The sequence below is a fragment of the Carcharodon carcharias genome, chromosome 31 (assembly GCF_017639515.1).
Source record: "Carcharodon carcharias isolate sCarCar2 chromosome 31, sCarCar2.pri, whole genome shotgun sequence".
In the NCBI taxonomy this organism is placed as follows: Eukaryota; Metazoa; Chordata; class Chondrichthyes; order Lamniformes; family Lamnidae; genus Carcharodon; species Carcharodon carcharias.
This window is the reverse complement of record NC_054497.1, coordinates 23,182,219-23,203,277: the sequence shown is the minus strand read 5'-3', so window position 1 is coordinate 23,203,277 and position 21,059 is coordinate 23,182,219. Positions and strand designations below refer to the sequence as shown.

The window sequence follows — 21,059 nt, the reverse complement described above, 5'->3', positions numbered from 1 at the left end:
ATCCCTCTGCATCTCAGAGATCTGCAATTTCTCACCATTTAGATAATAGGCTGCTTTTTTATTCTTCCTGCCAAAATGGACAATTTCATATTTTCCCATATCATACTCCATTTGTCAGATCTTTGCCCACTCACTTAACCTATTTATATCTCTTTGTAGCCTCCTTATGTCCTTTTTACAACTTACTTTCCTACCTATCTTTGCGTCATCAGCAAATTTAGCAAATCATACCTTCAGTCCCTGCATCCAAGTCATTTATATAAATTGTAAAAAGGTTGAGGCCCCAGCATTGATCCCTATGGCACACCACTTGTTACATCTTGCCAACCAGAAAATTACCCATTTGTGCCTACTGACTGTTTCCTATTAGCTAGTCAATCTTCTATCCATCCCAATATGTTACCCCCTACACCATGAGCATTTATTTTCCACAATAACCTTTGATGTGGCACCTTATCAAATACCTTCTGGAAATCTAAGTACAATACATGCACCGGTTCCCCATTATCCACAGCACATGCCACTTCCTCAAAGATCTCTAATAAATTGGTTAAACATGATTTCCCTTTCACAAAACCATGTTGACTCTGCCTGATTGCCTTGAATTTTTCTAAGTGCCCTGCTATAACATCTTTAATAATAGCTTCTAACATTTTCCCTATGCCAGATGTTAAGCTAACTAGCCTGTAGTTTGCTGCTTTCTATCCCTCTCCCTTTTTGAATAAAGGAGCTACATTAGCTGTTTTCCAATTTAATGGGACCTTCCCTGAATCTAGAAAATTTTGGAAAATTAAAACCAGCGCACCAACTATCTCACTGGTCACTTATAAGAAGCCAAGATGAAGTCCATCAGGACCCAGGGATTTGTCAGCCCACAACTCCAACAATTTGCTCAGCACCACTTTTCTGGTGATTGTAGTTTTCTTGAGTTCCTCCCTCCCTTCCATTTCCTGATTTACAGCTATTTCTGGGATGTTACTTGTATCCTCCATAATGAAGACCAATGCAAAATACTTGTTTAATTCACCTATCATCTCCTTATTTTCCATTATTAATTCCCCAAACTCAATTTCTATAGGATCAAAGCTCACTTTGTTAACTTTTCTTTTTAAAATATCTAGAGAAACTCTTACTATCTGTCTTTATATTTCTAACTAGCTTTCACTCATATTCTAATTTTTCTCTCTTTATTAATCTTTTAAGTCATTCTTCACTTTTTTTTATATTCTTGTCCAATCTCCTGATCTGCCACCCGTCTTTGTGCAATTAATGCTTTTTTTTTAAGTTTGATACTATCTATTACTTTTTTAGTTAACCACAGATGGCGGGTTCTCCCCTTGAAATTTTTCTTCTTTGTTGGAACATATCTCTTCTGTGTATTCTGAAATATCCCGTTAAATGTCTGTCACTGCATCTGTATTGAACTATCCCTTAATCTGATTTGCCAATTCACTTTATCTAGCTTTACTTTTGTGCCTTCATAATTGTCCTTATTTGTGTTTAAAATACTAGTCTTAGACCCACTCTTCTCTCCCTCAAACTGAATGTAAAATTCAATAATGATTGGAGCTACCTAGGGGTGCCTTTATTCTAAGATCATTAATTAATCCTAACTCGTTACATAATACCTGGTCTAGTATAACCTGCCCTCTGGTAGGCACCAGAACGTGCTGTCCCAAGAAACTATTCTGAAAACATTCTATGAATTCCTCATCCAGGCTACCTTTGCCCATCTGATTTTTCCAGTCTAGACGTAGATTAAAATCATGATTATCGCCATTTCTCTCTGACAAGGTCCCATTATTTTTTCTTTATACCCCATCCTACCCTGTGGTTACTGTTAGGGGGACTGTCCACAACTCCCACAAGTGACTTCTTGCCTTTGTCATTTCTCATCTCTATCCAAACTGCTTCTACATCCTGGTTTCCAGAATTTCTATAATACCATCATTAATTGACAGAGCCACCCTTCCCCCTTTTCCTAGCTTCCTGTCCTACTTAAATGTCTTGTCCCCTTCAATATTCAGGTCCCAATCTGTCATCGTGCACTCATGCCTCTGTAATGACTATATAATCATGCTTATTTATTTTTACTTGCAGAGCGTTTAGTTTTGTCCTTATATTATTTTTGTAACCTCTAGCTTTATGTGCTGATTTACTCTTAGATTTATACTCTCTGTCCCTTCCTGTCACGGTCTGTTTATCCTTTCGCATATTAATACCTTTATTTCTTGCCTTGCCTCTACTCTTTGATTAACCATATCTTCTCAAGTTTGATCCCTTGCCCACTATTTAGTTTAAAACCTTCTCTACCTCCCTAGTTATGTGGCTCGCTAGAACACTGGTCCCAGGACAGTTTAGGTGTACACTGTCCCAACGGTATAGCCCCCACTTTCTGGTGCCATGCCCCACAAACCGGAACCCACTTCTCCCACACCAGCCTTTGTGCCACACATTCACCCCTCTAATTTTATTTACCCTATGCCAATTTACCTGTGGCTCAGGTAATAATCCAGGGATTACCTTTGAAGTTCTGCTTTTAATTTAGTACCTAGCTCCACATGTTTTCTATGCAAAACCTCTTTCTGAGTCTTACCTATGTCATTGGTACCTACATGGACCACGACCAGTGGATCCACCCCCTCTCACTGCAAGTTCCTCTCCAGCCCTGAGCCCTGGTATCAACTGCAAAGAACAGTATCTATCCCCCTGATTATGCTGTCTTCTATTACTGCCACATTCCTCTTTGCTCCCCCCACTTGAATGGCATCCTTCACCATGGTGCCGTGGTCAGCCCACTCATCCACCTTGGAGTCCTTCTCCACATCCACACAGGTAGCAAGCAACTTGTACCTGTTGGACAAAGTGGGGATGAAGCTCTTCCATCACCACATGCTGGTTCCCCTTACCTGCCTGACTCCCTGATTCGCAGTCACATCCTCCTGTCCCTGCAGCAACTCACCAAGGCTTCTTTGACAGCATCTTCTAAACCCACAACTAGAAGGACAAGGACAACAAATGCTTGGGACATCACGTGCAAGGTCTCCCCCCCCTCCCCCAAGCTACACACCATCCTGACTTGGAATCATATCGCTGTTCCTTCACCGTCGCTGGGCCAAAATCCTGGAATTCCCTTCCTAACAGCACTGTGGGTGCACCTACACCACATGGACTGCAGCAGTACAAGAAGGCAGGTCATCACCACCTTCTCAAGGGCAATTGAGGAAGGGCAATAAACACTGGCCTAGCCAGCAGCGCCTACATCCCATGAATAAATAATAACAAAAAAAATGCAGAGGTTGTAGTGTTGATTGTTCACTGTTCTGTTTAATCACAGGCTCAGAGGACAGACTCCAACTCACAGAGCCAGTACCACCTCTACCTCCTGCATCCATTGTACCCCAGTGTCCTGCTGGAGCTGGCCAACAGCACAGAGGTCGTGGCAGCATCAGCCAGTGAGTACAATCAAAACGTCCAGGCTTCAAAGGGTAACTGTGAGAGATGGAGCTGTTGGGATGGGAAGGGAAATTCAGATTGGGACACAGCATCATTACTCCACCTTGCAAACCCTATCACTCCGAATACCCTCACCCAATTCCAATGTCAGCACCTACTGCATTGGGCCAGTGTAACTCGGCGCAGCCTAATTACAGGATGACCATTGTCTCAGCAGCACAGCATCAATAAAACCTTATTTTTAAAAGAAACAAATAATTACTTTTAAAAACCTTTAATTCAGATTGTTTTAATCACCTTGCTATTCTCACAAGGGGAGGCAGTGGCATCGTGGTAATGTCACTGCACTTGTAATCCAGAGGCCCAGGCTAATGACCTAGGGGCATGGGTTCAAATCCCACCATGGCAGCTGGTGGAATTTAAATTCAATTAATAATCTAGAATTAAAAAGTAATGGTAGCAGTGATAATTGTCGTAAAAACTTATCTGGTTCACTCATGCCCTTTAGGGAGGAAATCTTACCCGGTCTGGCCTACATGTGATTCAAGACAGCACTTTGGTTGATTCTGAACTATCCTCTGAAATGGTGCGGCAAGCCAATCAGTTCAAGGGCAATTAGGAATGGGGAGTAAATGCTGGCCTTGTCGGCGATGCCCACAACCCATAAAATAATTCTTAAAAAATCTGACTCAGTGGAGAAATGATCAGTGTGGCAGTAAGCCATACTAAAGCCCCGTTTTGTGATGAGTTAGATGCCCCCCGCCCAGGTCAAGGTGGGTTGTCATGTTTCTCATAGCCTGTCAACTTGCAGTTCCCACCGCCCTACTAGAGGAACATTGAGTGGAGACAGGGGAGGAGAGTGGAGAGATATCCCAGTGTGAGTCATCGATTTAAGGAGAGTGTCAGGAGCGAGAATCAAGCGGAAGATACAGGAGGATTATAAATAATCCAGGCAGTTTTAATTCCTGGAGATTTCAAAATACAAATTGAGACCACTAATCTTGCTGCTTCAGCGCTTCCATGTGCAGTCTGCTCAATGTCCTGGTTTATGTACTGTCTGGAGAGAAGAATATCACATGTAAAATGGCCACAACTCCTATTTATACAAAGTTTTCAAGGTAGGAAAAAGCCCCGAGCCACTTCACAGGATGGTCATCAAACAAATTTTGACACCAAGCCAGATAAGGAAATAAAAATAAGTGAGCAAAAGCATGATTAGAGAGGAGGAGAGGGAGGGAGAGAAATTTATTAAGGGAATTCCAAGATCGAGGTCTCAGCAGCTGAATGCATGACCACCAATGGCAGAATGATTAAAATCAGGGATATACAAGGGACCTGAACTGAAGGAACATAGTGACCTCAGAGGCTGAAGATGACAGGATATGGAGAGGAAAGATCATGGTGGGGTTTAAACAAGAATGAGGATTTTAAAATCACAGCCTTGCCAGACTAGGAGCCAATGTAGGTCAACAAGAATATGTAGGTGATTGTTGGTTAAATAGGACTTGGTATGATTTAGGATAAGGGCAGCAGTGTTTTGGATGAAATAAAAACAGAAAATGCTGGAAAAACTCAGCAGGCCTGACAACATCTGTGGAGAGAGAAACAGAGTTAACATTTCAAGTCCGTATCTTCAGAAGCATCATATGGATTCAAAACGTTAACTCTGTTTCTCTCTCAACTGATGCTGTCAGATCTGCTGAGTTTTTCCAGCATTTTCTGCTTTTATTTCAGATTACCAGCATCCACAGTATTTTGCTTTCATCTTAATTGTTTTGGATGAGGTCAAGTTTATGGAGGTAGAAGGTGGGAGGCCAGCCAGGAGAACATTGGAATATTCGAGTCTGGAGGTAACAAAGTGTGTGAATTTTCTCCATGCGATCTCAAACGGTGTTGAAGGAAAACATGCAGGGCCCCAGATATCGGTTGTTGCAGTCCACAGCTCCCCGCTGGGCCAGGTGCATTACACCGACCTTCCTGCAGGGACCCCCGACACATCAGACATTGTGTTCCACACAGAATTTGATCATTTCACTCTCTTCTCATCTTTATGACCTTCATCTATACAATAAGTAACCATTCATCCAGCTCATTTTGAAAGGAGCTAATCGCCTCTGCCTTTCTCTGGTAGAAAAGGAAGTTCCCTGACCTCATCACGGTGGAAATTAATACTCGTGTCTTCGGGTCTTCAGAACAATCATTTAAAATCATATTGTAAGAAGCTCTTTCATCATATTTAATGAGTTGTGTGTTTCAAGGCCTGGTCGCAGATTTGTGCAGTATGATCCCAAGTTAAACTGTCAGCTTTGTATTACTCTCTGCCCTGGGACAGCAGAGGTCTGTGCGCTGTAACCTGACAGCCAGCTTAAGTATTAATGTTAGGAGAGAGCCCATTCAGTGGGTACTAATCCCCTAAGGGATCTAAGTGAGCTTCATTGTGATGTCTGCAACTGTTAAAGCCATTAATTCATACCAAAATGCAAGCTATCCCAGTATTTGCCAAAGAAGCCCCCTACATAGGCTTACCACCTGCCCACTGTAGTAACCTGTCCTGCTTCCCTATCCTCAGCGCTCACTGACCTACATTGGCTCCCAGTCTGGCAATGTCTCAAATTTAAATTCATCATCCTTCTTTTCAAATCTCTCCATGGCCTTAACCCTCCATATCTCCATAATGTCCATAGTCCCACAACCCTCCAAGATCTCTGTGTTCCTCTGGCCTGGCCTCTTGTGCAACCTCAATTTGCATCGCTGCACTTTTGGTAGCCGTGTCTTTGGCTGTCCAGGCCCTAAACTCAGAAATCCCCTCCCTAAGCCTCTCCTACTTTCCACCTCTCCTCCTTTAACCCACCCCACCCCTTTAAAGCCCACCTGCTTTGGTCACCTGTCCTTGTATCCCGCTGTTGGCTTGGGTGTTAATTTCTTCTATTTGATAACGTTCCTATGAGGCACTTTGGGAGGCTGTACTGCATTAAAGGTGCTATATAAATGCAATTTGTGGTTATTAAATGGATTAGGTGAGGAATGCTGATGAGTAATTTCACCTTCTGAGCACCTTCAGGATAAGAGGGGAGGAGGTAGGAGGTCTACCAGACTGGTACAAGGAATGAGGAACTTCAGTTATGTGGAGATACTGGAGAAGTTGGATTGTTCTCCTTCTGGCAGGGGAGATTTAATATAGATGTTAAGGGTTTTGATAGAGTAAGTAAGGAGGAACTGTTTCTACTGGGAGGAGAGTCAGGAACCAGGGGACATGGATTGGAAAATAATTGGCAAAAGAACCGAAGGTGAGACAAGAATTGTTTTTACGCAGCTAGTTATGATGATCTGGAAGTAAGGGAAAGCAGATTCAATGGTAACTTTCAAAAGGGAATTGGATAAACACATGATAAAGAAAGAAATACAGGGCTATAGATGAAGAGCATGATGGAACGAATGGCCTCCATCGTTGCTATATAATTCTATGAAAAGGTGTTGGCTCCTGGCAAAGATGCACTGGAGAATACAATCTGGTTATGTCAGTAGCTCCATAGCAATGGAAGGCTTCGCAACTGAGTCTGATCCTGTTGTCGGTCGACCATCTCACTCACACCCACCCCCCCCCAACGTCTGCTGGGGGCCATTAGGTTGTGATCGAGAGCTGATTTCCTCTGTTCCCCCATTTAGGGGGGCACTGAAGCCAATTGTATCATTCCGACCACTATGCAGTCCAGCTCAGTCTGGAGTGTTGGTACTCAGTCCTGGGGGAATGGGGCTCAGTCCCACATTGTGGGGTGGGGGGGGTTTAGGGGTGATGAGGCTTGGTCTTTGGGAGATGGGGCCTGGTCCCATGCATTATCCATTGAATGCTCAGGGTATCAAGAATTTGGAGCAGCTTATCCCTACAGGGCTGGTGCATGCTTCCTGGAGGGATACCAATCAAAACAGCCCATTCAGAAGTTGCCAATTCTCCCTGTTGTTTTTATGACGTAACCATAGAACACTTTGGAATTTCTTTTCATTCTATAGCTGGAATACTGGAGCAACAAAAGGACGCATTTTACGTTACCATGATGATGGGCTCCACGCACAGGTCTCACGAAAGCCGTACCAGGCCTCTGCTAGTGAAAGGCCTGGGCCTGAATTGGGCGATTTCCCACAGCAGAGTGGTGACCTTAGAGGAGGAAGCCATCGGCACCATCAGGAAGTTCTTCTCCAAGATCCAGTTCTCTGCTGTCCAACACTGACTGGTAAATAGACAAGAAAATAGAGAACCTTCTGCAGCTCCTAAACTGCTTCACAGCCAATGAGTGCTTCATCTGAGCCAGAAGGCCAAGAAGTCCCACTCTGGAAACTTTAGCACAAAATCTGGACTGACACTACAGTGTGGTACTGAGGGAGTGCTGCATTGTCAGAAGTGTGCAGTTTGTCTGATGAGACGTTAAACTGAAAAGCATCTGCTTCAGTTAAAACAGCTTATCTGGCAATTATCATATTGCTATTTGTGGGAGCTTGCTGTACCCAAATTGGCTGCTCCATTTGCTACACTGCAACAATGACTGTACTATAAGAAGTACTTCAGTGGCTGTGAAGCGACTTGGTGCGAACTGATGTTGTGAAAGGCACTATATAAATACAAATCTTATTGTCCTAAGTCTGGAACTTCCTGGAACTACAGCTGCAGATTTAGACATTGAAGTAAGAGCCTTCTGGGTTCAGACAGCCATAATAACCGGACAGGAGCCTCATACTATCCCAACTGAGAGTTTTGTTTTCACCTGAAATCAGTGACCCTTGAAAGAATAAAGAGTTGGTGCCTCAGCTAGATGGTCCTTGTCTGCTTAAACTGGGGCTCCTATACTTTATGACTTACAGTAGAGAAGGAGGCCACTCAGCCCCTCATCCCTGTGCAGGTTATTTGAAAGATCAGTCACACTTTGTCCTCCTGCTTTTTGTCCATAACTTTGTGAGTTCATTACCCATGAGTACATGTCCAATTCTCTTTTCAAATTATTTATTCAATCAGCTTCCACCACCATTTTAGGCTTTCAAGATCCCAATTCTTTAAGTGAAAAAAATTCTCCTCATCTCTCCTTTCAACCTTTCAGCAAATGATTTCAAATCAACTGCTTACAGCTAACCTAAGCCCGACCTGGTCACCCAGGCTGGCCTCCTGCCCAGGTTATCCAAGGCAATATCTCATTCCAAGGCAACAACCCATCCTAGTCACTGTTCCAGTCCAGTTAACTGAAGAACCGTTGGTGATGGTCAAATCTCCCCTGCATGGACTTTGAAAAGCGCCAGTTGTACCAGTCCCCCTGTGCCTTTTATTGATGCTGCAAAACCTGCTGTCTGTGCAAATGGCAGGGAGGTGGTTTGATGACTTGTGAGCGACGAATCTCTGGGATTTGGAGCAAGCAGGTCCTACTGACTGTTCCTTCTGTTTGTGGGATATAAGGAGATGTTGAATGGATCACAGTTATACCAGTGCATTGCTGTAGTGCCTGCTTGTGTCACAGGATTCTCTTCTTGTTCTTATCCAATTTGTGAGCATCACAGCTGGTCTATGCAGTGGGTATGGGCTCAAAGTCCTCCCTCAGTCTATGGCTATCAGAGCAAGCTGCCTTTGTCATGCTGCTTTTTCATTTCTTCCCGACACTTTCTGGGGTAAAGGTTTGAAGTCACTGCCATCCTTGGCACCTCACCCACAGAAATAGACAATAGGTGTCAAGAGGATATGTAAATAGTCATTTGGTGGTACAGAACTTGAGTATTGCTGAGAAAAGAGACATGTCAAAGCTTTTCATCTTGCACTCATCAGGACACTTCACAAGAATACAGATATAAGGGGGAAACAACAATTTGTACTATATGTGAAGAGAGTGCTGATTGGTTGGTAAGTGACTCTGATTGGTAGAGGCATTGCCATGTAGAACGTACCAATGATGGTGACTGACGGTTAACTGCAAATTTAATTTAAACGAGGCAGCTTGACACGGATTGGTCAAGGCATTGCCCTGAGGAATGAGTCAGCGAATGGCTGTCACTTATTTTGTTTAGCTGAATCAGGCACAATGTGTGTACATGTTCTTTCTGCCTGCAAAGGATGGGGCCCTGTGTATTAATATTTTTAGCTTCCATTATATGCAAAAGCACCAAACTGCAAGCCCAACTGACAATCTTAAATTGGTTGTCAGTGTAATTCTTAGCACACTGAGAATTATTTAGCAAATGTTGTCCAATTGAATCACATCTAACATTGGACACTGTGTTTTGAGTTTTGCAAGCACAGGCTGATTGGGTATGGCCTGTACCATGCCCATTGCGAACAGAGGCTGGGACATGCTGTTTGATACAACCTACCAGTCTTTGGGATGTGCAGCCTACATACTTAGCATCAGACTGGCATGAAATTCATATACCACATTACTCATTTGTGTGATAGGCAGAATGTCTTTGTGGCTAGATGGCAACATCCTGTTATTGGAGAATACCACTTATGTTGCTACTGCATAATAGCAGCGTGAAACAGCTAGCTTCACCTGTTGTCAAATTTTTGAGATACCTTGCCCTTCCAGGGTAATCTGAGGTGGACTGAGCACTTTTCAAGGCCGAAAGTGACGGCCTTAGGCCCGTTTGTGAGTTTACGTGATATACAGTGCAAGGATCCTGCAGGATGCCTTTGATGTGCCCTATTTCAGCATCAAGCTTGCATGGTGAGCAAATGGATTGGGCCCTATTTACAAGGTTGCCAATAAGACCAGTCTTATAGTGTATGGAACTGTAAGAATCCCAACACGTATATTGACCAGTGAAGGTAGGCTTGCAGTAGACCATAGTAAGGAATCCCATGCAGATTTCTCAACTTGTATGTCAAGGAAGGGGAGTCCATTTGACTGCTCCATTTCAAAGATAAATTTAAGTACAGGATGGAGCCCATTAAGATATGTAAGGAAACTATTACATGCAGCTACAGATTTAAATATAGCAAATGTATCACCCACATATCAGAAATATGCAAGGGTTAGGAGGTTAGGTGTCAATGCTTGGCAGTTAGCTGTCAGTCACCATCACTGATGCATTCTCCATGACAATGCCTCTACAATCAGAGTCCACTTACCAACCAATCAACACTCTCTTCGCATCTAGTATAAATTGTTGTTTTCCCCTTATATTGGTAATCTTGTGGTGTCCTGATGAGTGTAAGGTGAAAAGCTTCGACATGTTTCTTTTTCTCAGCAACATTCAGGGTACGCAAACCGGAAGAGCAAGAGCCAGGTCCTCTCCGGCCCTCTTCAGACACCCACACATAGGCACTGGAGGTTGCTGATTTGATCCTTGACTGATTTGTTCCCCTACAATTTCCCCTTCTCCCGGGAACGCAGAAGAGCGTTTTGCTGCCCAGTTGCTCTCTGAGCTTTGCGATCAAACTCTGCTGGTCTATGTGGTTCAGTATCAACTGGGCTACATAGAATGTTTTCTTGATGGAGCAATTCCACCTCTGGCCGCAATATTCCAAGCTCTGTGTTTCTGCCTATCCTTTGATCTTCAGTAATAGGACCTGCATCTTGAATATAGCCAGTGACTGAGCATCCAGAGCTCTCCAGACTGGAGAATTCTAAATAATAGCAACTTCCTGAGGTGAGGAGAGTTATGGGAGAAACCCTTGAGTTTAAGACCATTAGAGAGATGATTCCTTTTGTAACTCCTTTCTTTTTATTAACTTTATCATTTTCCCAGCGGTAAAGCAGCTCTATCATTGTCAGCTGATCATTTTGTTATCTCTCTGCAGGGACTGACCTGAAATAATGCTCAGAACTGAGGCTCATCCACCGCTGTTTGCAGGAATGTTGTACCCCAATCACAGTATCCCCTCCCAGCATGCCGGCTCCCTGTCTGCCCCGTCTCCCAGCTTCCCTGCCCCGTCTCCCAGCTTCCCTGCCCCATCACCCCTGGCCTCCCTGCACCCACCCCCTACCCCCAGCCACCACTCACCCAGCCTTCTTGCTCCACCCTGCTCTCCTGGCCTCCCTGCCCCCTCACTCCCAACCTCCCTGACCCTGCCGACCTCCCTCTCCCTGACCCATCACCCACCCCTGGCCTCCCAACACCCCACTCTCTTACCAGCCTTCCTCCACCCCACACCTCCACCTTCCTGGCCTACCCACACCACCACCTGCCCCCTTCCCAGCCTCCTTGGCCCCCCTCCTGGCCTCCGTCCCCACCGCCCCTCCCAGCTTCCCTGCCCCCCCTACTCTCGGCTTCCCTGCTGCCCCTCCTGGCCTCTCTGCCCCCTCCCAGCCAGTGCACCCTGTGTCATCCCATCCCCGTTCAGCCACTGAGTGCAGCATCCTATTCTCTCCCAGTCACTGCCTGCCAGCCAGCTATCCGCATGGGAGCATCTCATTTGAGCTGGACGTAACTTGAAAATGATCGCCAAGGCAGCAGTCATGGCCAGAGCTTTCCTGCTAATTACTGGTTAAATCGGAACAGCATTTTGAAAGGAATAGAACTCCTGTTGCTACAACCATCTGCCAGGTCACCTCCAACCCGCTGTTGCATGGAGTCAGCCATCTCTACATGAGGATCCTAATTTGTCTGTTGTCTACAAGAAGCCACAATTAGAAGGATGTATATTCTACATATAGTGATGGGGGTGTCATCCCCACCGAGTTTTATTTAAGGCACACAACTTTACAAGTGTTCTCGCCTTGTAACTGCACTTTAGAATAGAGCAATCTTGTGTCTTATTGTAGCTACAATCTAAATAGAGCCATCTTTAGGAGGGCACCCTGTTATAGTTTATTATAGTCTTCACTGAACCAATCAAAAAGCTTGAATGTGAACTTACATTGATGAAAATACGAGAAATAATTGTTGTTAGATTGATTATATGTATATAAGATCAGAAAAATTAGGAGCAGTGAGCCTAGATAGATAAATTATTAGTAAATATACCCTAAACCAGTATATATAAGCAGTTTAAACAAATTTAATATATAATGTTTGTGTTTATGGTAATTTATTTTGGCAACAATCTGCTGCCCGCCCTGGGGCACAAGAGCAATATGACCTTTTATTGGAGGTTGCCTAGTTGTGTGCCTGTCTCAGGGTTCAGAGGGCACCAGGACATGTTAGTCTCAAGATGATGATACTACTTTGCCTCTGTAATATGTATTGACAGCTACTGTCACTCCAAATTAATTAATCTTTAATCCTTTACTGTAGGAATTTTGGATTATGGATCGGTTTACAGGGGTGGGGGGAACTTTGCTTTCAGTGTTAACATTTACATCTGTCACACAAAAACAGACCAAAAATTTGAGTCAGTACCCCCCCCACCCCCCCAGCCCACCACCAAACCACCCCCAGCCAAAATCAACTCTGTATATAACACGGGACTGATCTCTGTTCCAATGACAGTTAAGAGATTGGGAAATTTTTACTGTTATAGCAAAGTGTTCACAGGACGGGGGGCTTGCTCTGTTCAGACCCCAAACTTGTTCTCTACATTACTAATCTGTACCAGTCTTCCTCATTTCTTGGGCTGTATATATATTTCTCATGTACATTCCAATATTTTCTGAAAACTTTGTAATCCACACTGGGATTATTCCCCTTGTCACTCCAGTGTGTGGTTACTCTTATAATCTTACAATCATTATTACTCCAGTTCGTTTACCAGCAGACATTTGCTTTAACAATTGGAAAAGGGGGAAGGGGAGCTGTCCAGATAGTCACTGGTGTGTGGGGAACGCTCTCTGTTTGTGAGCGTTGTAAATATCTGCAGTTTTACCCAACTATCTGTGTAAGAATGGTATGTAAACTCAGAATTACACCGGTCACCTCCATTCTTGCTGTGTGATATTAGACAAAAAAGGAATCAATTATAAAAGTAAAGTGCCAGTAGGCGCACTGGTATGTTGTGTGCTGCTTTTTTATTTCTTAGTGTTAATAACATCAGTTTGTTTTTGTTAACAGAGTTAAGTCGATAAACAACCTGGTGGTTTAAGGTACGTAGACTGATTAGATTACTAGTGGCTCTACTAAGGTGCTGCCTGTGGACAGTTGCAAACAAACGTAGTCTTCAGCTGGCGCGTGTTGGAAGCCGAAGATATGCACCATTATAATTCAATCCCCAGTTTTAAAACCTTACATTCTAAATATTAACACAGTAATTTAGGATGAGGAAATTAGCACAAAAGCATAACTGAAATATGGCAACAGGAAGAGTGGGCATTTATAATGTAGGTGTAAACATAAGAACGTAAGAAATAGGAGCAGGAGTAGAACATTCGGCCCCTCGAGCCTGCTCTGCCATTCAACTAGATCATGGCTGATCTTCTTGTGCTTCGATTTCCACATTCCTATCTAACCCCAATATCCTTTGATTCCCTTGCCCAGCAAGAATCTATCTACGTTTACCTTAAAAATATTCAATGACCCCGCCTCCACCACTTTCTGAGGCAGAGAATTCCAAAGTTGCACAACCCTCTGAGAGAAAAAATTTCCCCTCATCTCTGTCCAAAAAAGGGCGACCCCTAATTTTAAAACAGTGGCCCCCTAGTTCTGGACTTACCCACAAGAGGAAACATCCTTTCCACGTCCACCTTGTCAATTACAATAATTATATTACAATCCTCACTCCCTCTCTGAGCCCAATCCCCACTCAGTCCAATTCCCACTCCCTCTCTGACTCAATTCGCACTCACTCAGTCCAATCTTCACTCCCCCGCTCAGTCCAATCCCCGCTCCCCCGCTCAGTCCAATCTTCACTCCCTCACTCAGTCCAATCTTCACTCCCTCACTCAGTCCAATCTTCACTCCCTCGCTCTGTCCAATCCCCGCTCCCTCGCTCTGTCCAATCGCCGCTCCCTCGCTCTGTCCAATCTTCACTCCCTCGCTCAGTCCAATCCCCACCCCTTCACTCACTCAGTCCAATCTTCACTCCCTCGCTCTGTCCAATCCCCGCTCCCTCGCTCTGTCCAATCGCCGCTCCCTCGCTCAGTCCAATCCCCACCCCTTCACTCACTCAGTCCAATCTCCACTCCTTCACTCACTCAGTCCAATCTCCACTCCTTCACTCAGTCCAATCCCCGCTCCCTCACTCAGTCCAATCCCCGCTCCCTCACTCAGTCCAAACTCCACTCCTTCACTCACTCAGTCCAAACTCCACTCCCTCACTCAGTCCAAACTCCACTCCCTCACTCACTCAGTCCAAACTCCACTCCCTCACTCAGTCCAAACTCCACTCCTTCACTCACTCAGTCCAAACTCCACTCCTTCACTCACTCAGTCCAAACTCCACTCCTTCACTCACTCAGTCCAAACTCCACTCCTTCACTCACTCAGTCCAAACTCCACTCCTTCACTCACTCAGTCCAAACTCCACTCCCTCACTCACTCAGTCCAAACTCCACTCCTTCACTCCCTCAGTTCAAACTCCACTCCTTCACTCCCTCAGTCCAAACTCCACTCCCTCACTCACTCAGTCCAAACTCCACTCCCTCACTCACTCAGTCCAAACTCCACTCCCTCACTCAGTCCAAACTCCACTCCCTCACTCAGTCCAAACTCCACTCCCTCACTCAGTCCAAACTCCACTCCCTCACTCAGTCCAAACTCCACTCCCTCACTCAGTCCAAACTCCACTCCCTCACTCAGTCCAAACTCCACTCTTTCACTCAGTCCAAACTCCACTCCACTCACTCAGCCCAATCTCCACTCCCTCACTCAGTCCAATCCCCGCTCCCTCACTCAGTCCAATCCCCGCTCCCTCACTCAGTCCAATCCCCGCTCCCTCACTCAGTCCAATCCCCGCTCCCTCACTCAGTCCAAACTCCACTCCTTCACTCACTCAGTCCAAACTCCACTCCCTCACTCAGTCCAAACTCCACTCCCTCACACAGTCCAAACTCCACTCCCTCACTCAGTTCAAACTCCACTCCTTCACTCCCTCAGTCCAAACTCCACTCCTTCACTCACTCAGTCCAAACTCCACTCCCTCACTCAGTCCAAACTCCACTCCCTCACTCACTCAGTCCAAACTCCACTCCCTCACTCAGTCCAAACTCCACTCCCTCACTCACTCCGTCCAAACTCCACTCCCTCACTCACTCAGTCCAAACTCCACTCCCTCACTCAGTCCAAACTCCACTCCTTCACTCACTCAGTCCAAACTCCACTCCCTCACTCAGTCCAAACTCCACTCCCTCACTCAGTCCAAACTCCACTCCCTCACTCACTCAGTCCAAACTCCACTCCCTCACTCAGTCAGTCCAAACTCCACTCCTTCACTCACTCAGTCCAAACTCCACTCCCTCACTCAGTCCAAACTCCACTCCCTCACTCACTCAGTCCAAACTCCACTCCCTCAGTCAGTCCAAACTCCACTCCTTCACTCCCTCAGTCCAAACTCCACTCCCTCACTCAGTCCAAACTCCACTCCCTCACTCAGTCCAAACTCCACTCCCTCACTCAGTCCAAACTCCACTCCCTCACTCCCTCAGTCCAAACTCCACTCCCTCACTCAGTCCAAACTCCACTCCCTCACTCAGTCCAAACTCCACTCCCTCACTCAGTCCAAACTCCACTCCCTCACTCAGTCCAAAGTCCACTCCCTCACTCAGTCCAAACTCCACTCCCTCACTCAGTCCAAACTCCACTCCCTCACTCAGTCCAAACTCCACTCCCTCACTCCCTCAGTCCAAACTCCACTCCCTCACTCAGTCCAAACTCCACTCCCTCACTCAGTCCAATCCCCACTCACTCACTCAGTCCAAACTCCACTCCCTCACTCAGTCCAAACTCCACTCCCTCACTCAGTCCAAACTCCACTCCCTCACTCAGTCCAAACTCCACTCCCTCACTCAGTCCAAACTCCACTCCCTCACTCAGTCCAAACTCCAATCCCTCACTCAGTCCAAACTCCACTCCCTCACTCAGTCCAATCCCCACTCCCTCACTCAGTCCAAACTCCACTCCCTCACTCAGTCCAAACTCCACTCCCTCACTCAGTCCAAACTCCACTCCCTCACTCAGTCCAAACTCCACTCCCTCACTCAGCCCAAACTCCACTCCCTCACTCAGTCCAAACTCCACTCCCTCACTCAGTCCAAACTCCACTCCCTCACTCAGTCCAATCCCCACTCACTCACTCAGTCCAAACTCCACTCCCTCACTCAGTCCAAACTCCACTCCCTCACTCAGTCCAAACTCCACTCCCTCACTCAGTCCAAACTCCACTCCCTCACTCAGTCCAAACTCCACTCCCTCACTCAGTCCAAACTCCACTCCCTCACTCAGTCCAAACTCCACTCCCTCACTCAGTCCAAACTCCACTCCCTCACTCAGTCCAAACTCCACTCCCTCACTCAGTCCAAACTCCGCTCCCTCACTCAGTCCAATCTCCGCTCCCTCACTCAGTCCAATCCCCGCTCCCTCACTCAGTCCAATCCCCGCTCCCTCACTCAGTCCAAACTCCACTCCCTCACTCACTCAGTCCAAACTCCACTCCCTCACTCAGTTCAAACTCCACTCCTTCACTCCCTCAGTCCAAACTCCACTCCTTCACTCACTCAGTCCAAACTCCACTCCCTCACTCAGTCCAAACTCCACTTCCTCACTCACTCAGTCCAAACTCCACTCCCTCACTCAGTCCAAACTCCACTCCCTCACTCACTCCGTCCAAACTCCACTCCCTCACTCACTCAGTCCAAACTCCACTCCCTCACTCAGTCCAAACTCCACTCCTTCACTCACTCAGTCCAAACTCCACTCCCTCACTCAGTCCAAACTCCACTCCCTCACTCACTCAGTCCAAACTCCACTCCCTCACTCAGTCCAAACTCCACTCCTTCACTCACTCAGTCCAAACTCCACTCCCTCACTCAGTCCAAACTCCACTCCCTCACTCAGTCCAAACTCCACTCCCTCACTCACTCAGTCCAAACTCCACTCCCTCAGTCAGTCCAAACTCCACTCCTTCACTCCCTCAGTCCAAACTCCACTCCCTCACTCAGTCCAAACTCCACTCCCTCACTCAGTCCAAACTCCACTCCCTCACTCAGTCCAAACTCCACTCCCTCACTCAGTCCAAACTCCACTCCCTCACTCAGTCCAAACTCCACTCCTTCACTCCCTCAGTCCAAACTCCACTCCTTCACTCCCTCAGTCCAAACTCCACTCCCTCACTCAGTCCAAACTCCACTCCCTCACTCAGTCCAAACTCCACTCCCTCACTCAGTCCAAACTCCACTCCCTCACTCAGTCCAAACTCCACTCCCTCACTCCCTCAGTCCAAACTCCACTCCCTCACTCAGTCCAAACTCCACTCCTTCACTCCCTCAGTCCAAACTCCACTCCCTCACTCAGTCCAAACTCCACTCCCTCACTCAGTCCAATCCCCACTCACTCACTCAGTCCAAACTCCACTCACTCACTCAGTCCAAACTCCACTCCCTCACTCAGTCCAAACTCCACTCCCTCACTCAGTCCAAACTCCACTCCCTCACTCAGTCCAATCCCCACTCACTCAGTCCAAACTCCACTCCCTCACTCAGTCCAAACTCCACTCCCTCACTCAGTCCAAACTCCACTCCCTCACTCAGTCCAAACTCCACTCCCTCACTCAGTCCAAACTCCACTCCCTCACTCAGTCCAAACTCCACTCCCTCACTCAGTCCAATCCCCACTCACTCACTCAGTCCAAACTCCACTCCCTCACTCAGTCCAAACTCCACTCCCTCACTCAGTCCAAACTCCACTCCCTCACTCAGTCCAAACTCCACTCCCTCACTCAGTCCAAACTCCACTCCCTCACTCAGTCCAAACTCCACTCCCTCACTCAGTCCAAACTCCACTCCCTCACTCAGTCCAATCCCCACTCCCTCACTCAGTCCAATCCCCACTCCCTCACTCAGTCCAAACTCCACTCCCTCACTCAGTCCAAACTCCACTCCCTCACTCAGTCCAAACTCCACTCCCTCACTCAGTCCAAACTCCAATCCCTCACTCAGTCCAAACTCCAATCCCTCACTCAGTCCAAACTCCACTCCCTCACTCAGTCCAAACTCCACTCCCTCACTCAGTCCAAACTCCACTCCCTCACTCAGTCCAAACTCCACTCCCTCACTCAGTCCAAACTCCACTCCCTCACTCAGTCCAAACTCCACTCCCTCACTCAGTCCAAACTCCACTCCCTCACTCAGTCCAAACTCCACTCCCTCACTCAGTCCAAACTCCACTCCCTCACTCAGTCCAAACTCCACTCCCTCACTCAGTCCAATCTCCACTCCCTCACTCAGTCCAAACTCCACTCCCTCACTCAGTCCAATCCCCGCTCACTCACTCAGTCCAAACTCCGCTCCCTCACTCAGTCCAATCTCCGCTCCCTCACTCAGTCCAATCTCCGCTCCCTCACTCAGTCCAATCTCCACTCCCTCACTCAGTCCAAACTCCACTCCCTCACTCACTCAGTCCAATCTCCACTCCTTCACTCAGTTCAAACTCCACTCCTTCACTCACTCAGTCCAAACTCCACTCCCTCACTCAGTCCAAACTCCACTCCCTCACTCAGTCCAAACTCCACTCCTTCACTCACTCAGCCCAATCCCCGCTCCCTCACTCAGTCCAATCTCCGCTCACACAATCAGCCCAATCCCCGCTCACACAATCAGCCCAATCCCCGCTCACACAATCAGTCCAGTCCCCGCTCACACAATCAGTCCAATCCCCGCTCACACAATCAGTCCAGTCCCCACTCACTCTGTCCAGTTCATCTGTCTCCATGCCCTTTGACATGGAATTATAGAAACTTACAGCACAGAAGGAGGCCATTTGGCCATCATACCTGTGATAGCTCTTTGAGCAGTCTTAACACAAGAAATACGAGCAGGACTAGGCCATTCGGCCCCTCAAGCCCGCCCCGCCATTCAATAAGATCATAGCTGATCTGTCCCAGGCCTCAACTCATGTTTCATGCTAGCCCCCAACTCCCCGATATTTCAAAAATCTATCTACCTCCTCTTTAAATACTTTGTGATCTAGCCTCCACAACTCTCTGGGGTAGAGTTTTCCAGACATTCATGATCCTCTGAGAGAAGAAATTCCTTACATCTCAGCCTTAAATGAGTGTCCCCTTATTCTGTAACTATGTCCCCTAGTTCGAGATTCCCCCACCAGTGGAAACATCTCAATATCTACCCTGTCAAGCCTCCTCAGATCCTTGTATGTTTCAGCAAGATCACCCATCATTCTTCTAAACTCTAATGAATAAAGGCCTAACCTGTTTAGCCATTCCTGATAAGTCAATCCCTTCATCCCAGGAATCAGCCCAGTGAATCTCTTTTGAACTGCCTCTTAATGTCGGTATATCCTTTCTTGTTTAGTTCCCACACCCCTGGTTTTTATTCATAACTCTGTTAGTTCCTCACTCAGTCACTATGGTCCCAATACCTGTCCCTGTGTCATTTACCTATCCTCCCTGCCCCTCTTTGTTTTGGTCAGTCCCAAGTGATGTTTACATCTCTTGCTTTCTACTGAGAGTTTCGAGCTGAAACATTAACTGTTCCATTCAGAAGCTGACTGGGCTCCTTTTCTGCTTTGACTTGATGTTTATTGTGCTATCTGATTGGCAGTCTCCAGTGTACAGGCTGCTTTGAGACACCCAACTAATTGAATTCAGCTTGATCTGTTACACAGCTGTTCCCAGGACTCATCCATCTTCCTATATCCATTTAAATCCTGTAAATGCAACCTTGATCCGTCTGCCTGGGGAGTGAATTTAATTGTTGTCAAATCCTCTCCATCAATAAGGACCCGTGAGAAGGCTCCTTGATGGTACAAGGGGCAAAGTGGTAATGGTGAGGTCATCGGCGTTTCCTATTTCAAGCAACAAGACGCCCTCTGTTTCAAACAGACCTCTTTGTTACTGAGCATACTCACCGGGGACCTAGCCTCTTTCCTACTGATCTAATAAAACTGCTGATTTCGCCAACAGTCAGTCAACTGCTAAACCTCAAAGAGAACAGCACAAGAGCAAAGATTAAATGACTCTTACATTTACTCTGAATCTTGTGTACCTCACTCTATTCATTTCTCATTTACTGCTTTCCTCCGTCACTCACTTACTCTGTCATTATTTCCCTATCCCTCTCTCTCTCTTGTTCTCTATATCCCTCTCTTAACCAGCCTGACTTTTTTTGTTCATTCTCTCACTCATTCCAGCATTTTACCTCTCTCTAGCTCTTGTTCTCATGCTATGTCTCACTCTGTCTTGGCTTCTCTCTTTTGATCTTTCTTTCTTTCCTCAATGTCCCACATTCCATACATTTTTGAATTTTAAGAGGCTGTTAGAGTAAGTATTATCCTGGAACAAGAGAAATAAGTGAACCTATCCACACTAGGCTCAGTCCCCTCCCTCGCACTCTCTACTTCTTTAATTCCTTCTCTCGCAGCCTCTGTTCACTTTCTCCCCTCACACCTGATATGCTGCCTTCCTAGTGCTGTCAATGTCTCCATCCATATTCCCTGTAGAATCCATTTTAACATTTATTTGTCCAATGCTAACTGATTTTCCCAGAGTCTGGCTCACAAAACTGAACCAGTTGTTAGTTTGGTAATAA

General features: G+C 46.4%; 1 protein-coding gene across 2 annotated transcripts in view; it reads left to right on the top strand.

Annotated features, from left to right (window-relative positions):
• The window catches only part of fam234b (family with sequence similarity 234 member B), a 60,262-nt gene extending 46,906 nt beyond the window's left edge, over positions 1-13,356 (top strand). For both annotated transcript variants that reach the window (XM_041177794.1, XM_041177793.1), the window contains 3 exons: positions 3,338-3,455; positions 7,465-7,685; positions 11,228-13,356. In XM_041177794.1, the coding sequence (XP_041033728.1) occupies positions 3,338-3,455; positions 7,465-7,682 (336 nt within the window). In that variant the 3' untranslated portion in view covers positions 7,683-7,685; positions 11,228-13,356. The remainder of the gene's footprint in view (positions 1-3,337; positions 3,456-7,464; positions 7,686-11,227) is intronic.
• Positions 13,357-21,059: the final 7,703 nt, after the last annotated feature.